The sequence below is a fragment of the Suricata suricatta genome, chromosome X (genome assembly GCF_006229205.1).
Source record: "Suricata suricatta isolate VVHF042 chromosome X, meerkat_22Aug2017_6uvM2_HiC, whole genome shotgun sequence".
In the NCBI taxonomy this organism is placed as follows: domain Eukaryota; kingdom Metazoa; phylum Chordata; class Mammalia; order Carnivora; family Herpestidae; genus Suricata; species Suricata suricatta.
The window spans coordinates 51,078,668-51,103,596 of record NC_043717.1 but is presented as its reverse complement, the minus strand read 5'-3'; the positions used below and the strand labels follow the sequence as shown (position 1 = coordinate 51,103,596).

At 42.0% G+C, this 24,929-nt stretch overlaps 1 protein-coding gene across 1 annotated transcript in view; it reads right to left on the bottom strand.

The window, feature by feature from the left end:
- The window catches only part of DGAT2L6 (diacylglycerol O-acyltransferase 2 like 6), a 22,113-nt gene extending 8,560 nt beyond the window's left edge, over positions 1 to 13,553 (bottom strand). The window contains exon 1 of the mRNA XM_029930970.1: positions 13,469 to 13,553. Within this exon, the coding sequence (XP_029786830.1) occupies positions 13,469 to 13,553 (85 nt within the window). The remainder of the gene's footprint in view (positions 1 to 13,468) is intronic.
- Between the last annotated feature and the right edge of the window lie 11,376 nt (positions 13,554 to 24,929).

Here is a 24,929-nt window from a genome sequence, read left to right as displayed (position 1 = left end):
CCAGTCAGAGTGGCTAAAATGAACAAAGCAAGAGACTATAGGTGCTGGCGAGGGTGTGGAGAGATGGGCACCCTCTTACACTGTTGGTGGGAATGTAAAATGGTGCATCCCAGTATTTAAAACAGTGCCCTGCACAAACATTAACAAATATCTCTAGACTGACTGGAAGATAAATAAGTGTTTTCTCTTTTCAATAACAGGTAAACTTAAATGATGAGTTTTTTTGTCAGCATTTGTGCTATTTAAATGTGATGTTATTTAAAAAGCATGAATGAATTAATTGTGTGCCTTATATCTGATCTCTTTCAGTTATTCACAAGTCATTTTTTTAATGTTTTACTTATTTTTTTTTTGAGAGAGTGAGAGAGACAGTATGAGCAGGAGAGGGTCAGAGAGAGAGGGAGACATAGAATCTGAAGCAGGCTCCAGGCTCTGAGCTGTCAGCACAGAGCCTGACGCGGGGCTCAAACCCACCAATCATGAGATCATGACCTGAGCCGAAGCTGGACACTCAACCAACTGAGCTACCCAGGTGCCCCAGTTATTCACAAGTCCTAATGGTAGTCTAACCAAGAGCCATACCTTGATAAATACCACTCTCCTTGTGGAATCTATTTGAACTGCAGGTGTGGCACTTCAGGAGACCATAACGTCCTTTGAGGAGAAGCGTGCCATACTTGGCCTATTTGAATGTCATTGGCCTCACTCACAGTGACAGAAGTGGAATTTAAAGAGACAAGAGAGACAGAGGCCAAACATGGAAGAACTAAAGCTCATGGGCCAAGGAGTTCTGTGACAAAAAGCAAAGGTAACTGAGGCAAGAATGATGGAGAACAACCATTTGTGTGTATGTATACCTGACCCTCTCTTAGATATTCTGGCCTCGACACCAGGAGATGCTTCCAATATCTTCTCTGTGTTCAAGGGAGAAGTTGTAGTGTGGTTTATCAAGGAAGAGGTTCATATAAGGTAGGCTCCTAATTTAGTTAGTATTGAAGATGGCCAAACCATTCTAATAGATGTGTAGTGTGGTATCTCATCATAATTCTAATTTACATTTCCCAAATACGTAATAATGCTTAATAGCTTTCCATGTGGTTATCTGCCTTCTGTTTATCTTCTTCGGTGAGGTATCCATGGATTTCACTTTGGTCCATTTTTCAATTGAGTTTTTTTTTAACTGGTGAGTTTTAAAAGTTCTTTATATATTCTGGATACAAGTTATTGGTTGGATATACAATTTGCAAACATTTTCTCCCAGTCTGTGTTTATCTTTTCATTCTTTTAACAGTCTCTTTCTTATAGAAAAAGCTTTTAATTTTGATGAAGTCAAATTTATCATTTCCCCCCTTTCCAGATTGTGCTTTTGACACAAAATCTAAGAACTTTTTACCTCACCTCATGTCATGAAGGTTTTCTTTTTCTTTCTTTTTTAATGAAGGCTTCTTTCTAAGTTTTTTACTAAATGTTTTACAGTTTTATGTTTTACATTTATGTCTCTGATCCACTTTGAGTTATTTTTTTAGTAATATGTGAGGTTTTAATTTTGTAAAAAATGTTCATTTCTGATTGAGAGAGAGAGAGAGGAGCACAAGCAGGGGAAGGAGAGAGAGAGAGAGAGAGAGAGAGAGAGAGAGAGAGAGAGAGAGAGAATCCCAAGCAGGCTCCAGGCTCTGAGCTGTCAGCACAGAGCCTGAGGAGGGGATCAAATCCAAGAACTGCAAGATCATGACCTGAGCTGAGGTTGATGCTTAACCGACGGAGCCACTCAAGTGCCCCTAAGTGTGAGGTTTTGATCAGGGTTCATTTACTACATATGGATATCCAATTGTTCCAGCATCATTTGCTTAAAACACTACCCTTCTTCCATTGAATTTGCTTTTGCATCTTTGTTAAAGATCAACTGGCCATAGGTGGGTTCAACAGAGAGATCTTGAACTCACCTTCTCCCACAAATATAACATCTCTACAGCTACATAAGGAACGATTTCCTCTGCAAAGGACCTGAAGGCTAGCTGAAGAGAGCCTCCATGACAAAGGATAAAAAGGCCACATTGAGATGGGTACGAGAGGTGGAGACACAGTCTAGCAAGAAATCCCCATCTCAGGAACAGCAACCCACAATCTGGAGTTTGTCCCTGAAGGGTGAGGGATTTGTGCCCCATTTCAGGCCTCCCAATCCTTGGGAACTGCACCAGAGAGATGAGACCCCAAAGCATCTGGTCTTAAAATTATCAATGGGCTTTACTAACCATACAGCCATAGGAAATGGAGTATTCACTCTTGAAAAGGCTTGCACACAGACTCCCTTACCCTGGGACCCAGAACAAAAGCAACAGTTTGAAAGGAACCTGGACCATATTTGGAGAAGACTCATTCGTTAATCTTAAATCATCTGCTGAAGAAGCAGAAACCTGTTGGGGGTGCTCTCCAAGGATGGAGGCACTGGTGGGTGTTGTTTTTTAGTTCTTCTGCTTTGTTGGTGTTGGCACTAGCTCATGACTTTTACAAACCCTGCCTCTAGTCTGCTAGCTCCACTGGGAGTGCCACTCCCCCCCATGAACTGCAGGTGTAGCCTACCCTACTGCTGGCCAAGTGCCCCACCCTCATGTGCACAGTTGTGGCCCACAGAGCCACAGTCAGCAAGCACATGCAGCCCACACAAAATACACCCAGTGAGCACGTGGCCTGGGTGGCCAGGGGGGAATTGCATTTCTGGGCCGCATGAGTCCAAAACAATTGGACAGATAGTCCTTGACAGGCTACCACCCACAGGGCACTGCACAAACAACAGACTGAAACAAACCCCTCAGTCTTTATTTGAAAAAGTTTTATTTTCTTGTCCTTGAGTTTCAGCCTGAGGGGCAAGCTTCAGGTTTGCCTCACATCCAGAGGCACCCCCAGAGAACATGGGCAGGAAGGCACCACATTGGGGTTAGAGTTTACTAGAAAAAAGAACACGGTGGAAGCAAAAATACAAAGTTTTAGGATGTGTTCAAAATTAAATGAAAAAAAAAACACTAAAGCAGAAGCATACCCATAAATATAGGGAACAAATTGATGGCTATTAAGGGGGATGGGAAAAATGTGAAGGGGGATGGGAAGTACCAGCTTTGAATCATGGAATGAGTAAGTCATGGGAATGAAAGGTACAGCGTATGGAATATAGTCGATGGTATTGTAATAGTGTGTATGGTGACAGATGGTAGCTATACTTGTGATGAGTATAGCATAACTATAGAGTTGCTGAATCACTATGTTGCATATCTGAAACTAATGTAACATTGTGTGTCAACTGTGCTTTAATAAACATAAAATAAAATGTCATAAAAGAACCTTCAAAACAAAGACTGCAAACAAAGATGAAGGACATTACTTAATGATAAAGAGGTCAATCTTACAAGAGGATATAATATTTGTAAATATTTACACACCCAGCGTAGAAGCACATAAATATGTAAAACAAATATTAACAAACTAAAGGGAGAAATTGACAGCAAGCAATAAAATAATAGTAGGGGAGTTTAAGACCTCACTTACATCATGGATAGACTATCCAGACAGATAAGCAATAAGGAAACACCAGCCTTAAATGACACATGGACCAGATGGACTTAATAGAAATATACAAAACATTTCTTCCCAAAGCAGCATAATACACTTTCTTTTCAAGTGCTTATGAAACATTCTCCAGGATAGATCATATTAGGCCACAAAATAAGTCTCAGTAAATTGAAAAAGATTGATATATCAAGCATTTTCCCTCAGTCACAATAGTATGAAACTAGAAATCAAGTACAAGAAGAAAACTGGATATATCCCAGCGTGTGGAAGCTAAGCAACACACTACAGAACAACCAATGAAGAAATCAAAGGAGAAATTAAAAATACCTGGAGACAAATTAAAATGGAAATACAATACTCCAAAATTTATGGGAAGAAGCAAAAGCAGTTTTAAGAGGGAACTTTATAGGAATATAAGCGTACCTCAAGTAACAAGAAAAATGTCAAATAAACAACCTAATGCTACACCTAAAGGATCTAGAAAAAGAACAAATAAAGCTCAAAGTGAATAGAAGGAAGGAAATAGTAAATATCAGAGTAGAAATAAATGAAACAAAGAGTAAAAAGACAACAGAAAAGATCAATAAAACTAAGAGCTGGTTCTTTGAAAAGATAAATGAAGTTGACAAATCTTTAGCCAGACTCACCAGAGAGAGAGAGAGAGAGAGAGAGAGAGAGAGAGAGAGAGGGCTCAAATAAATAAAATTAGAAATGCAAGAGGAGAACTTTTTGATATCGCAAAAATACAAAGGATCACAAGAGACTACAGTTCACAAATATTATGCCACTGGGGCACCTTGGTGGCTCAGTTGGTTAAGCATCTGACTTCAGCAAAGGTCATGATTTCGCGGTTTGTGAGTTAGAGCCCCATGTCAGGCTCTGCATTGACAGCTAGGAGCCTGGAGCCTGCTTCAGATTCTGTGTCTCCCTCTCTTTCTGTCCCTTCCCTGCTCACATTCTGTCTCTTTGTTTCTGTCTCTCTCAAAAATAATAAACATTAAAAAACTGTAAAAAACAATTATTATGCCAGCAAATTGGAAAGCTAGAAGAAGTGGATAAATTCCTAGGAACATATAATCATCTAAGGTTGAATCATGAAAAACTAGAAAATCTTTATAGACCAAATGGCAATTAAAAATCCCCCACAAACATATGTCCAGGATCAGATGTCTTCACTGGTGAATTCTACCAAAGATTCACAAAAGATTTAATACCTTTCCTTCTCAAACTCTTCCAAAAAACTGAAAAGAAGAAAAACTTCCAAACTCATTTTATGAGGCCAGAAGTAACCTGACACCCAAACCAGACAAGACACACACACACACACACACACACACACGAAAAAAGAAAAAAGAAAAAGGAAAAAAATTACAGGCCAATATCGCTAATGAACAAAACATGAAAATTCTCAATAAAATATTAGTAAATCAAATTCAAAAATATATTTAAAAGGATCATATGCTATGATCAAGTGGGATTTATTTCAGAGATGTAAGGATGGTTCAGCATCCTCTAATCAAACAAAATGATACACCACATTAATAAAAGTGAAGGATAAAAATAACATGATTATCTCAATAGATCCAGAAAAAGTACCTGACAAAATCCAACATTCATTTATGATAAAAACTCATGAGGGAATGTACCTCAATATAATAAAGCCCATATATGACACACCCACAACCAACATCATACTCATAAGTGAAAAACTGAAGGATTTTCTGCTAAGATCAGGAACAAGACAAAGATGGTCATTCTCACCACTTTAATTCAACATTATATTGGAAGTCCTAAGCACAGAAATTAGACAAAATAAAAAAGGAAATAAAAGGTATCCAAATCAGAAAGGAAGAAGTAAAACACTCACTATTTGTAGATCACATGATACTATATACAGAAAATCCTGAAGACCACAAAAAGTGTTAGAACTAATAAATGAATTCAGTAAAGTTGCAGAAAACAAAATCAATATACAAAAATCTACTGCATTTTTATACACTAAGAACAAACCATCACAAAGAGAGTGTAAGAAAACAATCCCATTTACAACTGCATAAAAAATACCTAGGAATAAATTTATTCAAGGAGCTGAAAGACCTGTATGCTGAAAACTACAAGATATTGATAAAAGAAATTGAAGAAAATACGAATATATGGAAAGATGGTCTGTGCTCATGAATTGGAAGAATTAACATTGTTAAAATGTCCATACCACCTTAAGCAGTCTACAAATTCAATGCAATCTCTATCAAAATCTCAATGACAGTTTTCACAGAATTAGAATAATTCTAAAATTTGTGTGGAACTGCCAAAAAGCTTGAATAGCTAAAGCAATCTTGAAAAGGTAGAATAAAGCTGGAGGTATCATACTCCTGATTTCAGACTATACTACAGAACTATAGTAATCAAGACATTATGGTATTGGCATAAAAACACATAGATCAGGGGTCCTGGTGGCTCAGTAGGGTGAGAGTCCAACTTCAGCTCATGTCATGATCTCATTGTTGGGGGGTTTGAGCTCCATTTTGTGCTCTGTGCTGACAGCTCAGAGCCTAGTGCTCACTTCGGATTCTGTGTATCCTTCTGTCTCTGCTCCTCCTCAGCTCATACTCTGTCTCTTTCTCTCTCTCAAAAATAAATAAACAGTAAAAAAAAACCCCACATAGATCAATGGAATAGGATAGAGAGTCCAGAAATAAAACCATACATATGTGATCAATTAACTTATGACAAAAGAGTCAAGAATGTACAATGGGAAAAAGACAGTTTCTTCACTAAATGGTTTAAATATAAGAACGTGTGGGAGTAAATGGTAATATAATAATTCAACATCTAACATGGCTTCCTAAGACTCTTAGGGTGAAGTCCAGTCTTATAATCTGGGTTTCAGAGGCACTCTGTGGTGGAGTCCCGGACCACCCTTTGTCCTCTGCACTCCACCATACTACTCTGTCAGGTCCTTCAGTTCTATCTGCTCTCTAGCCTCTGGGCCTCTGTGCATGTTGTCCTTTTTACCTGGAAGAATCTTTCCTCAACTCTTTCCTGGCTAGCTCCTATTTATCTTTTAGGCCTCAAGATAAATGTCACAATTTCAATGTTTTGGAGTTATCTTTGACTTCTTCCCCTTTCCAAAAATAAATTTCTTTCCCATTCATTCTCCTGCCTCCATCTCCATTGCTACTGTTATGGTTGAAGGCTTGATCTCCTCTGGTTTGAACTGTACTCTTTAGTCTGCTCTTTTTGCCTGCCTGTCTGTCTCTTCCCCTGTGGTCCATTTCCCATGCTATTGACAGATTTTTTAAAGCACAGTCATAATGTTGTTTGCCTCTGAAACCTTCAATATTTTCCCACTGCTGACAGAAAAAAAAAGTGTAACCATGTTATCCTGACATGTAAAGACTACCCCCAAACACCTTTCTAACCTTCCTAACCTCATCTCTCACTACCTGCACTCATACTGCTTATGCTCTAGCCCAGTATTTCTCAAAGCATTGTCCTCAAACCACTGTAGGTACACTATATGATCTGAGGTGGTGTATGGATGGAAAGTCACTTCAATATATAATGAATAAAAAGTGAATTTATGGTAGTGATCTAAAATATCTGTTACAATACACTAATTTAGGTAACAGCAAAGAGTCAATTTGGAAAAAATGTTAAGTCATAATAGCATAGGTGGTACTCAACTGTAGAAAAAAATAGAAGGTGGGATACAAATGACTGAAATATGGAAAACAAGGGCCCAACCACCTTAGTCTACTCCCCATTCCCATCTCTATGTCTTTGGTGGTGCCATTCCTTTATTCTGACTACCTTATCTTCAACTTTATGCCTATCAAAGTTCTCTCAGCCTTCAAGGATTAGCTCAAATGATACCCCCTTGATGATACTTTTGGTGATTCTCTGATCAGAATGAAGGGTTCCCTCCTCCACACACCCACAGCATATTACTTATGCTTCTGTTTGGCCCTGTTTCATTCTACTGCTTGTGTAGTTAGTACCTCACATGTCTAGTCCTCATTCTATTAGACACTAAGCTTCTTTTGTTTTATAATTTTTTAAAGTTTATTGATTTACTTTGAGAGAGAGAGAGAGAGAGAGAGAGAGAGAGAGAGAGAGAATCCCAAGCAGGCTCCATGCTGTCAGTGCAAAGCCCGATGTGGGGCTTGAGCTCATGAACTGTGAGCTTATGACCTGAGCTGACATCAAAAGTCAGATGCTTAACTGACTGAGCCACTGAGGTGCCCCGAGCATTTATTATTAATAAGCCCTCTGTTCAGGACTTAATGTACATTATCTCATTTAATTCTCTCATAAACCTGACAAGTAGATAATGTTATTATCCCCATTTTATATATGAAAATGTGATGCTCGGAGTGGTCAAGCTTTAGGGAAAAAGAGTTCCAAGCTTTAGGAAAAAAGTATGTAGTATTTGTGGAGTCTTGACTATGTGCCAAGAGCTATTTTAGACACTTTGTGTGTGTTATTTCATATTAATACCCTGTAGCAAAGAAAGTTCATGCCTGCCAGGAACTTACACTCTAGTGGAGAAGATTGATACCATAAATAATGGATAGATTCCAGAGAGTGAGAACTATATATTCAAATGTTATTATATGTGAACAAGCAGAAGACCATTCCTTACTACTGGGGAACCTAGAAAGGCTTCTTGTGGAGAATAAGATTTAAGTTGAATTTTGGAGAAAGAGTAAGATTCTGACAGAGATTAGTGGATGAAGGGCCTTCCATGCACAAGGAAGAACTTGAACAAAGACCTGTAGATGGAGTCCAAGGCCCATAACACCATAGCCTGCAAAATTACAGGGAGTCTGGGAAGCCATGGAAGAGGAGACGGAACTGGGAGGGAAGTTGGGGAGATTAAGTTTGATGCTAGAGGAACTATGAAATCAGTGAAAGTTATTAAGCAGAGGAATAGCATGATCATATCTGTGTATCAGGAAGATAATTTGGGACAACTGTAGTAGCAAGAGAAACTGTAAGCATCAGCTAAGAGATGCAGTAATATATTCTTTAAATGTTTATTTATTTATATTTGAGAGAGAGACAGCAGGGAAAGGGGCACAGAGAGAGGGAGAGAGAATCCCAAGCAGGCTCTGTGTTGTCAGCAGAGAGCCCAGTTGTGGGCCTTGATCCCATGAACTGAGATCATGACCTGAGCAAAAATCAAGAGTCAGACACTCAACTGACTGAGGCACTCAGGTGTCCCAAGATGCAATAGTTTAGATGAGAGACAATGGGAACATGAAGTAGGTTACTATTTCTCAGGCAAATTTGAAAGATACTATGGAGGTGGAAGTTTCAGTTTGGTAGTTGATCATGTGTAAGGGTGAATGAATAATGCCTTGAAGGATCCTCTGGGAATGCTGGGAATGTATTAAAGTCTCTGCCTAATTTTCTAGGATCTAGTTACTGATTATTCTTTCTGAAGGTGCAATGAAATCAGAGCCTAGGATGCCTGTCTCAGAGGAAGCCTTCCTCTGTTGATTAAATGGCAAGGTTGGCAGTGTCATATGAGGCAGGGTGGTTGGACTTAAAGTAATGTCAATTTCCGTAAGAGAAAGAAAGAAAATGAACATCTATTGAGGATTTTTTTGGCCCTTTGATCTTTAGAATGGCCTTTAGAGGCAGATACTATGATCTCTTTCCACAATTGTGGAGAGTGAATGACTTACTTGTGAAGAACACATACAAAAATATTTATGGGGGCACCTGGATGACTCAGTTAGTTAAGTGTTCAATCCTTAATTTTGGCTCAGGTCACATTCTCACAGCTTGTGAAATCAAGCCTCAATAGATGTTCATTTTCTTTCTTCTCCCTTCTTCCCTCTTTCTTATTCCTCTGCCTTTTCCCCTCCTCCTTCCCCCTATTTCCTATCCCATTACTTTCAGAGATACTCAGTAATCAGCCATGATTCTGAACATCATTTGGGAAAGTGGAGAGGCACTGAGGGAGGCTCTGAGCAAGACAGAGGAATGAAGGAAAGCAGGTGAGTGAAAGAAGAAAGAAGGAAGGAACGGAGGATGGATGGTATTCTATATAGAGCATTTACTGTAGACCAAGCTGAAAGGTTGAGGATACTGGAGCTTACAGGGGTCCCAATACTTGTTGGAAGTCACACAGCTAATTGTTATCCACGTTTGACAAATTCCACAACCCATGTTCCGTTCATCATGTTTCACTGTTTCTGTTTCCTGCTTTCCCTTATCCCCTCAACTTGGTGTAATAATTTTTCCCTGAAACCCTAATATCACTTCATTGTGACTCTTCTTTTGCTTACTACAGTCTGTCTTACATTGCAGTGACTTGTGTATGTGTCCAGCACTGATACATAAATGTATACAATGGTGGAACTAATGATTACTTTATCTTTGTTGATAGATAGTAAGGAATTGGTACTTGATCCCTGGTAGTATTGACAAGGACCGTCACCACCTTGTAATTAGTATTTGCTGTATAACTACTGAAGATATTTTAATGTCTTAGGCACCTCTGTGGGCATCTTACACTGTTATAGATGCTAAGACCTAGGATTCATGTTGTAATTTCTAGCATGATCACTAAAACAATAGAAACAGGATGTATAACACCTAAACTAGTAGAGGAAAGCAAATGGAATGATAAAGATGATTAGTTTAAAAGAAGTTAAGACAGGAACACCTGGGTGGCTCAGTCGGCTAAGCGTTCGACTCTTGGTTTGGGCTCAGGTCATGATCTCACAGTTTGTAGGATTGGGCCCCATGTAGGGCTCTGCTCTGGTGGCACTGAGCCTGCTTGAGATTCTCTTTCTACCCCTCCCTGCATGTGTTTGCTCTCTTCCACTCTCAAAATGAATAAATAATCATTAAAAAAAATAAAAGTACTCAAGACAAATGGCCAACAAGCATATGAAAAGATGCTTAACACCATTAATTATTAGGGAAATGCCAATAAAAATCACAATGAGATATCACTTCATGTTCATTAGGATGGCTCCTATTAAAACCCCCCAGAAAATAAAGAAGTGTTGGAGAGAACGTGGAGAAATTGGAACCTTGTGCACTGTTGGTGGGAATGTAAAATGGTATAGCTGCTGTGGAAAACAGCACAGCCGTTCCACAAAAAAATTTAAAATGGAATTTCCATGTGATCCAGCAATTCCACTTCTGAGAATATATCCAAAAGACTTGAAAACAGTATCTCAGGTATATATTTGAACACCCATGTTCACAGAGGCATTATTTACAATATTCACACAATGGAATATTATTCAGCCTTAACAAGGAAGGAAATCTTGTCACGTGATACAGGGTGAAACTTGAAGACATTATATTAAGTGAAGTAAGCCAGTCAGTTGCAAAAGGACAAATAGTGTTTGATTCCACTTATATGAAGTAGCCAGAGGAGTCAAATTCACAGAGACAGAAAGTAAAAGAGTGGTTGCCAGGGGCTGGGGTAAGGGGACAATAATGAGCTCTTATTCAATGGGTACAGACTTCAGGTTTGCAAGAGGAAGAGAGCTCTGGAGGCGGATGATGGTGATGGTTGCACAACACTGAATGTGTTTAATGCTGCTGAAATGTACACTGAAAAATAGTTAAAATGGTTGGTTTGATGCTATATGTATTTTACCACATTTAAAAAACTTTTTTAAATGCACGTGAAAAAAAACATTCACACTTATTATTAGTGTTTTCCCTTAAGACACATAGGTGCCATCATTTGTCCATAACATCCCCAAAAGAAGTGGAAGCTGGTAAGATGGGGGGTGGGCATTACTAGGAGGCTAACCCTCACCTCTGGACCCTTGCATTTTCAGTGTTGGATATGCCTTCTACCCTATCCCTATCCACAGAGAGTGTCCTTTGAGAGGAAGAAAGGAAGAGAGAAGAAAATACTTTAAAACTCATCATTTTCTGGGAGAAAAATGAAAACATTTTCTTGAGGAGAGCTCCCTAGGACAGTCAGACTAATCCAGGCGTGTGTTCAAATACAACACAAAGGCTTTCTGGGGTGGCACAGATCCCACACCTAAAGGGAAAAACTTAACACCTCTTCCTCTCTCTTTTTTAAAAAAACTTTTTTTAATGTTTATTTATCTTTGAGAGAGAGAGAGACAGTGTGAGTGGAGGAGGGGCAGAGAGAGGGAGACACAGAATTTGAAGCAGCTCCAGGCTCTGAGCTGTCAGCACAGAGCCAGACTTGGGGCTTGAACTCACGAACTGTGAGATCATGACCCCAGCCAAAGACGGACACTTAACCGACTGAGACACTCAGGTGCCTTTCTTCCTTTTTTGACCTCTTTTCCTTGCTCTCTCATCCTCAGACTTTTCCACTCTTTCGAGGATCCAGACTTGAAATGGTGGCTGCCACTGCTATATCAAGCCTTTTAGGACATGCCTGTGTCCCCTCACTTTCCTGAGGGCTTCAACTTGTCAAAAGGGGTCTGTTTGAGAATGTTAAGATAAGCACAAAGGAAAACAGAAAATATGAAAGACTAGAAGCAAGTTTACAAAAAAATTGCTCCCCCTGCCTTAATACAGCTAGAGTCAGGCCATTGATGGACTAAGTGCTCAGCATGATTTGATTTCAATAAAGACTCAGTAAGTCATCATCTTAGGCAGTCACAGACCCCTTTGGCAGTTTGGTGAAGCTTATGGACCCCTTCTCTGAATAATATTGTAAATGCACAAAATAAAATATACAAACTTACAAAGAAAATGCAACATATTAAAACACAGTTCTCAAAACATCACCAAAAATGTGTCATAGTAACATGGGCTGCTTGGTTTATGCATCAAATAACCAGACTTAATGGCACTTCCAATAACGACTGGAATTTTGAAGTAGTCATGAGCATAAATGAAATTTTGAAATGCCTGTGACAACTGGCATATGAAATGCAAATCTGTGATGTCTCTTACTGACAAATTCACTGGTACTGCTAACGTTTCTGTGGCTTGTTGCCTACATTCATTATTTCAATTTAAAGTTACTGAAAATAAAAGTAATTTTTGCTGTGCAAATTCAAAGTTGTCTACCCTCACCCCAAATTCTAGGTCCATAGGCCTTTGGTTAAGACCTTCTGCTCTAAGGGATCATATAGTCTCCCATAGATTGGAATTGGCCGCCTACAGGATGCATTTCTCCCTATTCAGTTTCCATGCTTGGCCCTTGAATTGGTTGCCCACGAAGTCCTAGTTTCTGGCTGGGAAAAGCTTAGTGCTCTCAACCCATTTGCCCAGCACTGATAATTGCCATGCTCTGAGTCCACTGCACAACTGGCCCTTTATTAAAGTTCTGTCTAATGAGTCACTCAGGCAGCTTCCAGATTTTCCAGAAATTTCTCACCAGAGTTTTAGAGTAGGAAATCACCTTATGCCTACCTATCAAACCAACTCTGCTAGCCACCACCACCTTTGCCCCCAACTCTGAATATGACTCTTTTTGGCAAGTTCAGAGAGAGTGAGCAGGGGGATGGGTAAAATGGGTAATGCGCATTAAGGAGGGCATTTGTTGGGGTGAGCACTGAGTGTTGTATGTAAGTGATGAATCACTCTATTCTACTCCTGAAACTAATATTACACTATATGTTAACTAACCAGAATTTAAATAAAATCTTGAAATAAAAAAAAAAGAGGGGGCAATCCTGGGAAGGCTGTGGTGATCTTTAAACCAGAATAACCAAAAGCTCACTAATGGTATTTAGGCCCTCAGTTGGAAAGAGAGAAATCTAATGATTTCATGCTTGCTCAACAGCATCCATCTCTCTGGGTGAGAAGCAACAGTCTTTCCCAGAGTGGGGGACCAGCCCCAATAATCTCTGTGGAGCCTTCCTCATCTGGGGATTCTTGCCCTCTTTCTTGACCTGTTCTCATTGCTTTCCAACCCCTGGTGTTCACTCACCTAAAAATATGTAGACAGGGAGCCACTGCAAAACAGACAGGGTTTGGAGGCATTCATGAAGATCCAGCTGGGAAAGGAAGGCCATGGCTGTTGTGGCAAGAAGCCCAAACAGAAGGCCAGCACCTCTAAAGCTGAGCTGATTACAGTTGCTTTGCTCTAATCCCTTACCACTGAGTCCCTTTAGTTGCTGAAGGTTTTAGGCTTGACCTAACCTTTCCTCCAGTCTTCCCTGTTCTCTGTCCCGCCCCAGCTTCCTACACACATATGAGATTTCAGCTCATACTACCTAATCTCCCTAATATGTATCCTTTCTCCTTGTGTGCTTCATTGCAATAAGGCATATATTGCCTTGGGATGGTTCTTGCTGTGTGTGGGGAGGTCCCTGCTAGATGAGTGCAGGAAAAGAGAATGGCTTAGACCTCAAATGACTTAGACTTTGAAAAGCAACCTACTTCCTTGCTTAAGAAAGGAGACCTGATGACTCTACTTGTTTCTGCCCTAGTAGCTGCTCTTGGGCTCCTCCTGTGTTCTGCTGAGAGCCACCTCATCAACTTGGGCCTTTTTCTGCACAGATATCTCAACTTCTCAGATTCCCTTCTTGTGCCTCTATTTCCAGGGCCTTGGTATCAGTGGCCAGATACCATATGGTAGAGTGGGAGAAGCACTGTCCAGAGAACAGACCTGGGTTCCAGTCCTAAGTCCACCATGTTATTCCCATGACACCTTTGCCAATTGTTCCATCTCTCTACATCTCAGGATCAGCATTTGTTGCTGGAAGCCAGTGTAGTGGTTAGGAGCATGGATTTTAGAGGTGGAGAGCTGAGGTTCAAATCTCAGCTTTGCCACTTATAAGTTGTCAGACTCCGGTGCCTTGGTTTCCCCGTCTGTAAAATAGGAATGATAGTAGTACCTACCTCATAGGGCTTTTCTGATGATCAGATGAGTGAATGAATGTAAAGTGCTTAGTACAGTGCCTGGAACACAGTAGGCACTATATTTTTCCTGTTATTATTTGTTTAGTTCCGCTAATGTCTGTTTAATTGCTACTATGTTTCAGGCTAAGCGGCTTGCTTATACACACTGGCCTTTACAAAATTAAGGATTGTCCCCAGGTTCCAGAACTCTGGATTTATATTTTTTTTCTGCAACTATCTATTGAGTGACTACTGTTTGCCAGGCACTGCTGCAGGTGCTGAAAATTCAGTGGAGAAGGAGATGGACATGATTTCTGTCTTCACTGACCTTATAGTCCAGTGGGGGAGACAGACATTAAGCAAAAGAAAATCATAAACATGTCTATGCACTTGAATTTGTGGTAAGTGTCTTAAACAAAAAGACAAGTATTCTCAGCATAAAGCCATGAATATAGAAGGTGCTCAAAAAATAGTTTGAATGTAATTAAAAAAATGTGCTAGGAAAATGGAATACAAAAAATGGTATCAAGCATCCTACAAATGCAAGGAAATAGATTCCTTAGCCTTTTCCATGGAGATTAGCAGAATTCTGTCTTCCTCCCTAAACCACCCTCTGGTTTGGACCTACTTGATTAGACTGACTAATAAGATTTTGCAGAGTTAAGCTTAGGGAACTTTTTTGGTGTGTTATGGGGGTGTGATTTCATTCCCTAATGTACTCTAGATCGCCACCTATCATGTCACCCCATTTGTCCAATTCCTCTTTCTTTTCTTTCCCTAGGTACCTGGGGTTCTCAAGCTGCTTATTGGGATTACTTGGCCACATATAAGGTGAGATGTATTGGAGCACGTCTGCTCAGAATTTTCATAAGAGGAGGGAGACAGTTAAGTGAGGCAGGCCTGGGTCTTCTAGGGGAAAGTGCAGATGTAGAGGGCTGGAGTATCCAGAATGGACAAGATCCATAATGTTGAGAGCTCCACATCCCCTTATAGATCAGGTCTCTGCCCTCCTTCACCTTCAGATGGGTAAATGGAAGAAGCCTACAAAGGACTCAAGGTCACACAGGGTGCCCAAAGCAGGGCAAGGACAGATCAATTTCCATTTCTCTTTCCCTAATGTCCAGCTCAGGGCTTGGTACAGAGTAGATACTCAAGTAAAAGTTTATGGAACAAATGAAGGAGATCTGGTCTTCTGGTTCATCATGCAAGGTGGACAGGCAGGGCTGGGTCAAGCCCATGATTGGCCACCCTTTTTTCCCCAAAGCAGAGAGCATGCTTTGGAGCCAAAGCTTTCTATAACCAAATGGACAAGTGTAACATAAATACCGGGGAATGTATAAAGGGCAGGAAGAAGTGAATTAGGCCAGCAGACAAACCCTAAACAGTCAGCACTCATGATTTCCCAATTACAGTTCCTCCAATCAACAAACAAAAGCTTAGCTGTTTCAGAGTAAGCAGTACCAAAAGAAAGGTGGCCAAGAAGCACAAAGGTCTGCCAATTGTATAAGGCTGACATGATTCTAACCCTCATGAAACTTGCAGTTCAGAATGTGAGGTAGACATAATCCCAGACACCTCTAGGGTACTATGAGATGTTCAGAAGAGAGAAGCACCTGCTAGCCCGAGGAGATGAGGGAGGGCTTTATGGAAGAGGAGATGCTGCAATGAAGAGAAATGGAGTAGGCACAAGAGGCATGAAGGACAGACCAGGAAAGACTGTAATTAGTTTCTCAAACCAACAGAAATGGGGTCTGGGATAAGCTATCAAACTAGGAAGTGTCTAAGGAGTAACAGCAAAATGAAGAAAGGAGAAACATGGAAGGAAGAGAAGGTCAAGGGGACTGGGGAGTTGAGAAGGAATGGTGGAAGTGAGGGAAGCTCTGAGAAAGAAACAATCCCAGGATTCTTCTTCCTGGATTCAAAGGTCCACCTTCAGCCTTCAGAATGACTCATTTCCTGAAAGCTTTGGAAAGCTGGCATTTTACCATAATGCACTATCCTCTGATCTTTCCCCTTCTGCCATACTCTTTATTTTAAGTTTATTTTTTGAGAGAAAGAGAGAAAGAGGTGAGGGGGAGGGACAGAGAGGGAGAAGGAGATCCCAAGCAGGCTCTGTGCTGTCAGCACAGAGCCAGATGGGGGGCTTGAACTCACGAACCATGAGATCATGACCTGAGTTGGACACTCAACCAACTGAGCCACCCGGGCAGCACCCTTTCACCCCACCGCCTCTGCCATATTCTTATTGGGTTAGGTGTTGCTATTTCAGTTCAATTAAAAGTATATATGGAGAACCTATTTAATGGCAAGCACCAAACTAGGTACTATAGAAGGTACATACATAGTCTCTTTCATTCACCAAATTTTTATTGAGGCCCTGTTATAAGCCTGGTTTATTCTACGCTGACAACTGTGTGTGTGTGTGTGTGTGTGTGTGTGTGTGTGTGTGTGTGTGGTGGGTCAGGGAAGGCAGGAAGAGAGTAAAAGAAGTCCGTAGGTCATCAATACAAGGATCAGGGCCACTGGAGACTTACAAAGAAGACAGAGGGAAAGGCTAGTGACCTTAGACAGGATACTTCTCTGAGTCTCAGTTTTCCAATCCGATAAAAGGGACTAATCATATTTATTCACTGTGATGATTAGTGGTAATCTTTGGAAAGCTCATCGGGCAGTGTCTGACACCCAGGAACTGCTTGATAAGACTGATACTCAGCTATAGGAAAGTGGTGTTTGCAGTGGGTTCCAAAAGGCAGAGAAGTAGGGAATATGATCCTTCCTGACGTGCCCAGTAGACTCGAAAGTCTGGAGGGTTGTGCTTTGGTGTAGGGACTGGTTTAGTTTGACTGGAGCCTCGGGTTCATGGAGGGGAGGAGGACAGAAGGCTGGGAATTATAAGTGGGATGTTTTCCTTACAAATATCTTCATGTCTGGAGGTCAGGGGGTGTCTAGAATCCAGTGAAAGTAGATCCTGGAGAGGTGGTTCCAAGGAGGGACCTGCAGAGGTGGAGGGCAGGGCAGAATAGGGTGGGTATTTCAAAATCCCATGGAAGTCAGTGGATCACTGGCGGTTGGTCCCCTAGTTCAAGTGATTGTTGCTATCTCCTGGACTTGAGCAGACTGCTCCCCGCAGGTCTCCCTTCCTTCTTGGTCTCCATTCTGCTGCTAGAGGATGGCTGTCAAACACAGCTCTTTGCATCTGCCTTGTTTCAAACCCTCCAAGGTCTCCCATGGTCTGGGATCAAGTTGGAACCCCAGAGCCTGGCATCCAGAGCCCTTTCTATATGGGTCTCTGCCTTCCTTGAGAGTCTCATTTCCCATCACTTTCACAACCCATTAAATACAACCTCCTTTCCCAAACAGGAAGTGCCTTTTCTCTTCTGGGCCTTACCAGCTTAACTAACTCCTACCTTTGCTCTCTCTACCCTGCTCTCTCCTCTGGGTTGCCTGGGTACATTACACCTACTTCAGGGAGAGTCCATATCAGGGAGTTAGTTTGGGATTATAGACCCCACCTCTACATCCAGCTTGTAGTGCAATGCTTGGTAGGCTTTTGGTGAATATATTTTGAATAGTCAGTATATTCACGTGGTTCAAAATTCAAAAGGGACTATAAGGAATTCAGTGAAAAATCTCTTCACTCCTGGCCTCAAAGCACCCAACACTTTTTTTCTTTCTGGGGATATTTCATGAGTACAAGGCAAATAAGGTAATTTACTTTGTTAAATGAATACAGGAGCAAACCGGGAAAACCTGGAAATAATTCAGATGCTCACAATCTGGAGCTGGCTAAGTAAGCTATTATGTAGCAACATTATAGACAGATCTGCAGTCATTAAAAATCACTAAAATTATTGTAAGGCAGACTGTAATATGCGATGTGTTACACTGTAAAAGCAGAATATAAAGCAGATCTCTTGGTTGAATGCACTTTGTAAAAATGTGGTCTCTTCAGTGCTAGGATGAAAGGATGTCTGAGAGGGAAAAATGATCCCTGCTGTAAGGTGAAGACATTCTGGGTTGTCTTTTATGTCAACTTGTTTGAATATGAAAAGAGAGAGGCTGGATTATTGTGAATATGCCTGATGAAGAAGTGTGATTCATAATGGGACTCATTCACCCAGTAATTCATTACACACACACTAGCTGCTTGCTTTGTCAGGAGGAAAGAGCCTGAAACAATGAGAAACTTCTCTGGATGAGCACTAAGGTCCCCTTAGGCTCTGGGGACCTAAGAAGCTCTGATGGAGCGAGAGGGTGGGGAATATGATGAGTTCATTTCAAGACTGTGGAATTTGAGTTATGTTTGTTCATCAAGAGGAGCTGTGTAGTAGATGGTAGGATCTAGGTCTGGGAGCTCAGCAGAAAGATCACAGCTAGTGCTAGCCATCAGGGTACCTGTGGTCAGGGAAGCCAGAGGTGGGTGGAGCTTGCCTAAGCAGAAGGTAGACAGGTAAGGAGAAGACAGGTTATGTAAAGCTGGTGAGAGGTCATTCTGCAAACCTCTTAATGTGTCTGAGCCAGGGCCAAGGGCACCAGGATAGCAGAGGTGGTATCTGTTGCTGAGAGTTCAAAAGCCCCCTTTCCTGCCAGCATCTGACCTCAAGGCCTCATGAACTCATGGCCTGGGTCTGGTTTCAGTTGTTTAGGAAGGCTTTGGACCAAAAGGGGCTTTGACAGGCTTAAAAATATGTAGAAGTACCTAAGTCAGAGGCTAGGGTAGAGGGTTTAAATTTTTTTAATGCTTATTTATTTGAGAGATAGAGAGAGAGAGAGCATGAGTTGGGGAGGGTCAGAGAGAGAGGGAGACACAGAATTGGAAGCAGGCTTCAGGCTCTGAGTTGTCAGCACAGCGACCCTCGTAGGGCTCAAATCCATGAACCGTGAGATCTCCACCTGAGCTGATGGCAAATGTTTAACTGCCTGAGCCACCCAGGGCACCCCTGGGGTAGAGGGTTTAAAAGATTAAAGATCAGCTAGGACTGGACGGGGAGAGCAGGTGGGCCTGGCATTGGGAGCAGGAATGTTCTCCCACAGATTGAGGGATGTGGGGGCCCCAAGAAGGGGAGATTTCTAAGAGGGAGGTATTTCCCCTAGTGAGCAGGTTTCAGATGTGCCCTGGAGGGCCTATCAGGCAAAAGTGATGGAATTGTTGCTCAAAACTTAGAGAAAGGGGAAGGGTTATTCCCAGAGCAGTATGCCACCAGGGTGTTATTGCCCACCTTCACATGTCCCCTGTGCTTTCTGGTTCTGAGGCTGACTGGAAGGGTGTGGCCTTTGGAGTCAGGCCAACCTGGAATCCAGGCCTACCTGTTCCACTTAGGGCTGAGTGATCTTTGGGAAATCACTTCTCTGAGCCTCAATCTCCTCATTTCTTTCGTTCTTTATTTTTTTTAATGTTTATTTATTTACTTTGAGAGAGAGAGAGAAAAGAGAGAGAGAGAGTGAGAGCAAGTGAGTAGGGGAGGTGTAGAGAGAAAAAAAGAGAGAATCCCAAGCAGGCTCCAAGCTGTCAGCACAGAGCCTGATGGTAGGGCTTGAACCCACGAACTGTGTCATGACCTGAGCCAAAACTAAGAGTTAGATGCTTAACTGCCAGAGTCACCCAGGTGCCCTCATTTCTAAATTGAGGTCATAGTATCTTCTTTGGGCTGTTGTTTGTGAGGATTAGAAATAATGTAAATCTCCTGGTATATAGTATAGTATAGCATAGCATAGCATAGCACAGCAGCTATTATTTTTATGTGTGATACCACACAAGAGTAGGCTAGCCTAAGTTATTGCTCAGTCATACTGTCTTTGAGGGATTTATTGCTAGTTACAAAAAGGAACTGAAATCTAAGACTTTGTTCACCATCCTACACATATGTCTGTCAAAGGTGACCTGGTGAACAGATATGTAAAAACTGGTTCTCAGGTTCCAGTGCACATAATCGTGCTCTCCTGTGCTGGTCATTTCAGCCCACAAAGCAGAGCATTTCACAAACCTTTTTGCTGGTGGTGATATACAGACAACAGATTGAGAAAGCATTAGAGGGTCAGGGGTTCTAATAAATTTGTGAAAGACAGAATTTAAAAAATGCATCCCCTTCTCTGCCTCCCTAGTTTACCAGCAGCCTACCACTCTTATTCCTCACTCTTGTGCCATGCTTTATTACTGTTCAAAGTGTACTCACATATTTCATTTGTGCCTCACTTCCGCCTGTGGGGTTAAGTAGGGCAAATGTTGTCTGCATCTGGGTGGGGCTAAGGCAATGACACAGATGGGATTAGAACCCACGTCTCTTTGTTATGGAACATGAGTGAGCCATACAGGGTTAAGCTGTACCTTCAATGAATGAGTTTAAAACAAACTGTGAGGAAATGATGTGCAGGTGTTGGAGAGCTGTTTGGGCAAGGAGACCATGGCAACAATACTATCTTGCTGTAGGGCATCCAACAGAGATGGGTGGCAAGGTGTCTGTCGTGCTGATGAGCAAATTAGAAGGCCCAGAGTAAGCAGAGGTGATACAGAGAGGTGAATCTAGTTCCAAAAGTTCTCCTGCTCTTTACAAGTTGTTTTAAATGACAGACGTGACCTGGGTGACCAGGGTGGCGTGGGGTCACTCTGTGAGGGACTGGCAGATTGAGACCCTAGCTCAGGACTCTTAACACCAACCTCTTGGTCTTGAAATCAGGTCATTCAGTCCTTTGCCCCATCTTTCTCACAGGGACGTTGGGAGGAACAAGAGTAGAAGGGGCAGATCATAGCAGAATGGCACGAAAAGACAGTGCTCAGTACTCACCTTTTATTTTTTTAAGTTTATTTATTTATTTATTGAGAGAGAGAGACCAGGTGAACAGGGCAGGTGCAGAGAGAGAGGGAAGAGGGAGGATCCTGAGCAGGCTCCGTGGTGGGCTCTATCCCATGAACAGAGAGATCAATAGTCTGACACTTAACGGACTGAACCACCCAGGGGCCCCTCAGCACTCACCTTTTAAAAATCCAGTTGGCCTCCGGGGTGCCTGGGTGGCTCAGTCCGTTAAGTGTTGGACTCTTGATTTTGGTTCAGGTCATGATCTCTCAGTTCATGAGTTTGAGCTCCCCATGGGGCTCTGACAGTGCGGAGCCTGCTTGGGATTCTCTGTCTCTGCCCCCCCCCCAACTCTCTCTCAAAATAAATAAACTTAAAAAAAAATCTAGTTGGCCTCCTATGAGAGCTACTGAGGGCAAATATGTTACATGGATAGGTTTGCACTTTCTACTTTTAATAGCTTTGTGACTTTGTTCTTGTGTGTTTTAATAGCTGTGTGACTTTTTCCTGAACCCGTTTCCTTCTTTGTAAAATGAGGATATCATCTCCTGCCTGACAGGCTGTTAGAATGAAATAAGCAGTCTATGTGAAAGCATTTGGTAAACCATGAAGCAGTGTTAATATCTGGTGAACTCACCTCAGGGAGTACACCAAACCCAGCTCTCTCTAGGACCCTGAAAAGCCCAGCTGTGGTGGGAGTGAGAAGGTGGTTCTTTTTTTCCGGCTGACTGCAGCGGTGGAAAATGGAGGAAGCTGGGCTTGCTCACCGTTTCTGTCTTCGTATCCCTCAGCTTGGGGGGTAATGGCGGGGGAGCTGGCATAACCCTTTCCTTGGTGAGTGGCCAAGAAGGAATTTCTAGAGCTCCAGTGCTGTATAAGTGGTGGTTTGGGTTTGGATATTTAAAGCTGCTCCCTCTTTTTAAGCAGCTTTAAGACACAAAAAAGCGCAAGCAACTGGGAAGCATATGGAAAATGTCAGAAGCACAGTTTATACTAGTGTGAACTTGGGGAAATCCGCATCCTAGGGCCAGTGCTACCTATTTTGCAGGGCCATTGTATTAATAGTATGTAAAAGTGCTGGGTTCAGTGGCCAATACTTGTCCATTTCCTTTCCCATCATAGTGAACAGACTGTAATCATGGAGCTTAGACGAACAGAAAGCATTTAGTCTTCAGCTGCTCCAGTCTATTATAATGGCTGCCACTATTGAACAATCCCATGATACAGCTCATCTCTAGACATCGAAGAAACAAAGGAGCAGTTCAGAGAAGTTTTATCGCACAGGATCACATAGCTTGCGATTTGTAAAGCCAAGATTCAAACTCACCTTGTCTAATTCACCTCTTAGGTATCAGAATCTGTGAAGGAGTTAATAAAGCTGGATCTTCTGGAAGGCCCATCTTTAGATAGACTCTTTTGAGAATGAACTCTGGGTGGAGGTTCAAGGGCAGGAAATGGGCCATAACTACTGGAAACCTGGTAGTAATTGGAAGATAGCTAAAAGCAAACATTTGCGGGGCACCTGGGTGGCTCAGTTGGTTGAGTGTCCGACTTAGCTCAGGTCATGATCTCACCATTGGTTTGTGAGTTTGAGCCCCACATCGGGCTCTCTGCTGTCAGGACAGAGCCTGCTTCTGATCCTCTGTCTCCCTGTCTCTGTCCCTCCCCTGTTCCTGCTCTCTCTCAAAAAATAAATATGAAAAAAATAAAAATGAATGTTTGCTTCCCAAATCCTTGGGGAACTTAATCTGTGCTCTCCCAGTTTCAGGAGCTTATGTTGTGAGGGTGTGGTCAGTCCTTCATTAAACTACACAAATGGGACCCTCTGGGCGGCTCGGGTGGCTCAGTTGGTTAAGCCTATGACTCTCCTTTGATTTTAGCCCAGGTCTTCATCTCATGAATTGTGAGTTCGAGCATCACATCAGGCTCCTTGCTGGCAGTTCCAACCTGCGTGGGATTCATTCTCTCTCTCTCTCTGCCCCTTCCCTGCTGGAACTCTCAAAATAGATAACTTTAAAAATAAGTTTAAAACACAGTTATACATACGTATTATTGGTAATCTTCTGTCTGCTCCCACTAAACACAAACCTGTTTCTCGCCTGACAGCCCTTCACTTATTTCACTCCAGATCTAAGAGGGAAGTGAGTCTCCTGTTCAAACCCCTCTCCTAAGCTAGATGGTAGAAGCTAGAATAGGAAGGGCAAGTCACCTCCTGATTAAAACAAAACCTAAGTGTATCTAAGCCACATAGAACAAAAGTATGTTTTCTACGCAGATCATATCTTGACAGATGGCTGCTTTTTTGGGGGTATCAACCCAAGAGCTGAGGACTTCCATGATAGAAAGTACGTACGTGCCCTTCCATTTCATTGCCATCGTCCTCCCTCCCCACCCAATTATTGACATGGCTTCAGGCACCTCACCAACCAGCACAGTAACTGCCACAACACATTTACCATGGCAGACTGCCAGGACAGCATCACATAGCACAGACAGGGAGGGCCCAAAGGGTCTTTTTTTTTCCTTTTTCAAGTCTCTATTTAAATTCCAGTTAGTTAACACACAGTGTAATATTAGTTTCAGGAGTAGAATTTAGTGATTCATCAATTCCATATAATGTCCAGTGCTCATCACAAGTGCCCTCCTTGATACCCATCACACATCTAGCCCAAACCCTACCTGCCTCCCTCCATCAACCCTTGGTTTGTTCTCTGAAGAGTCTCTTTTATGGTTTGCCTCTTTTTTCCCCCATGTTTGTGTTTCATTTATTAAATTCCACATGAGTAAAATCATATGGCATTTGTCTAACTTATTTCACTTAGCATAATAGTCTCTAACTCCATCCACGCCATTTGTAATGGCAAGATTTTTCTTTTCTTTTTTGTGGCTGAGTAATGTTATATATACCACATCTTCTTTATCCATTCATCAATCGATGGACATTTGGGCTCTCTTTCTATAATTTTGCTGTTGTTGGTAATGGTGCTATAAATGCTGGGATACATGTATCCCTTTTAAAACATTTTTATTTATTTTAAATTTATATCCAAGTTAGTTAGCATATAGTGCAACACTGACCTCAGGAGTAGATTCCAGTGTTTCATCCACTATGTATAGCATCCAGTGCTCATGCCAACAAGTGCCTTCCTTAATGCCCCTTACCACCAAATGGTCTTCCTGATGAGGTTTTGGAGTGGTGGGGGTTCAGACCTGACGGCCAAGGAAGAATTCTCCAGAAGTCTTTTGTGCAAAAATGTGATTTTATTAAAGCACTGGGACAGGACCCATGGGCAGAAAGAGCTGCACTGGGGTTGTGAAGAGTGACTCGTTGTATACCCTGGAGCTGGGGAGGTTATGCTAGCTTGTACTTTGCCCTCAGTGTGCCTTATACTTCCTCATCATTGGGACAGCCCACTTAAGAACTGGGCTACAGCCTGAGTGGCTCTTCCCCCTAAGGGTTCCGGCAAATAGTTCCAGAAGAGTAAAGGCCTCAGCTCCAGCTGTGTATACAAGGATGACTCTCACAGCACCTTATCTGCTTCCCCCCCTACTACTGGTCAAGGCAAGGAAGACTAGGCAGAGAGGACTGTATGGTTCATTCATTTACAGCTCTAATTCCTGAACACAGTGCTGTGTCTCAGGCAGGGAAAGTCCCAGCTTTCACACCTGCCCCTTGTCAAGCTGTGTTGGGTATTTCACAGTGCTAGGGTAGGAAGGACAAAGCAAGCGCCAACTCATCTGGATGGTTTTGATGCT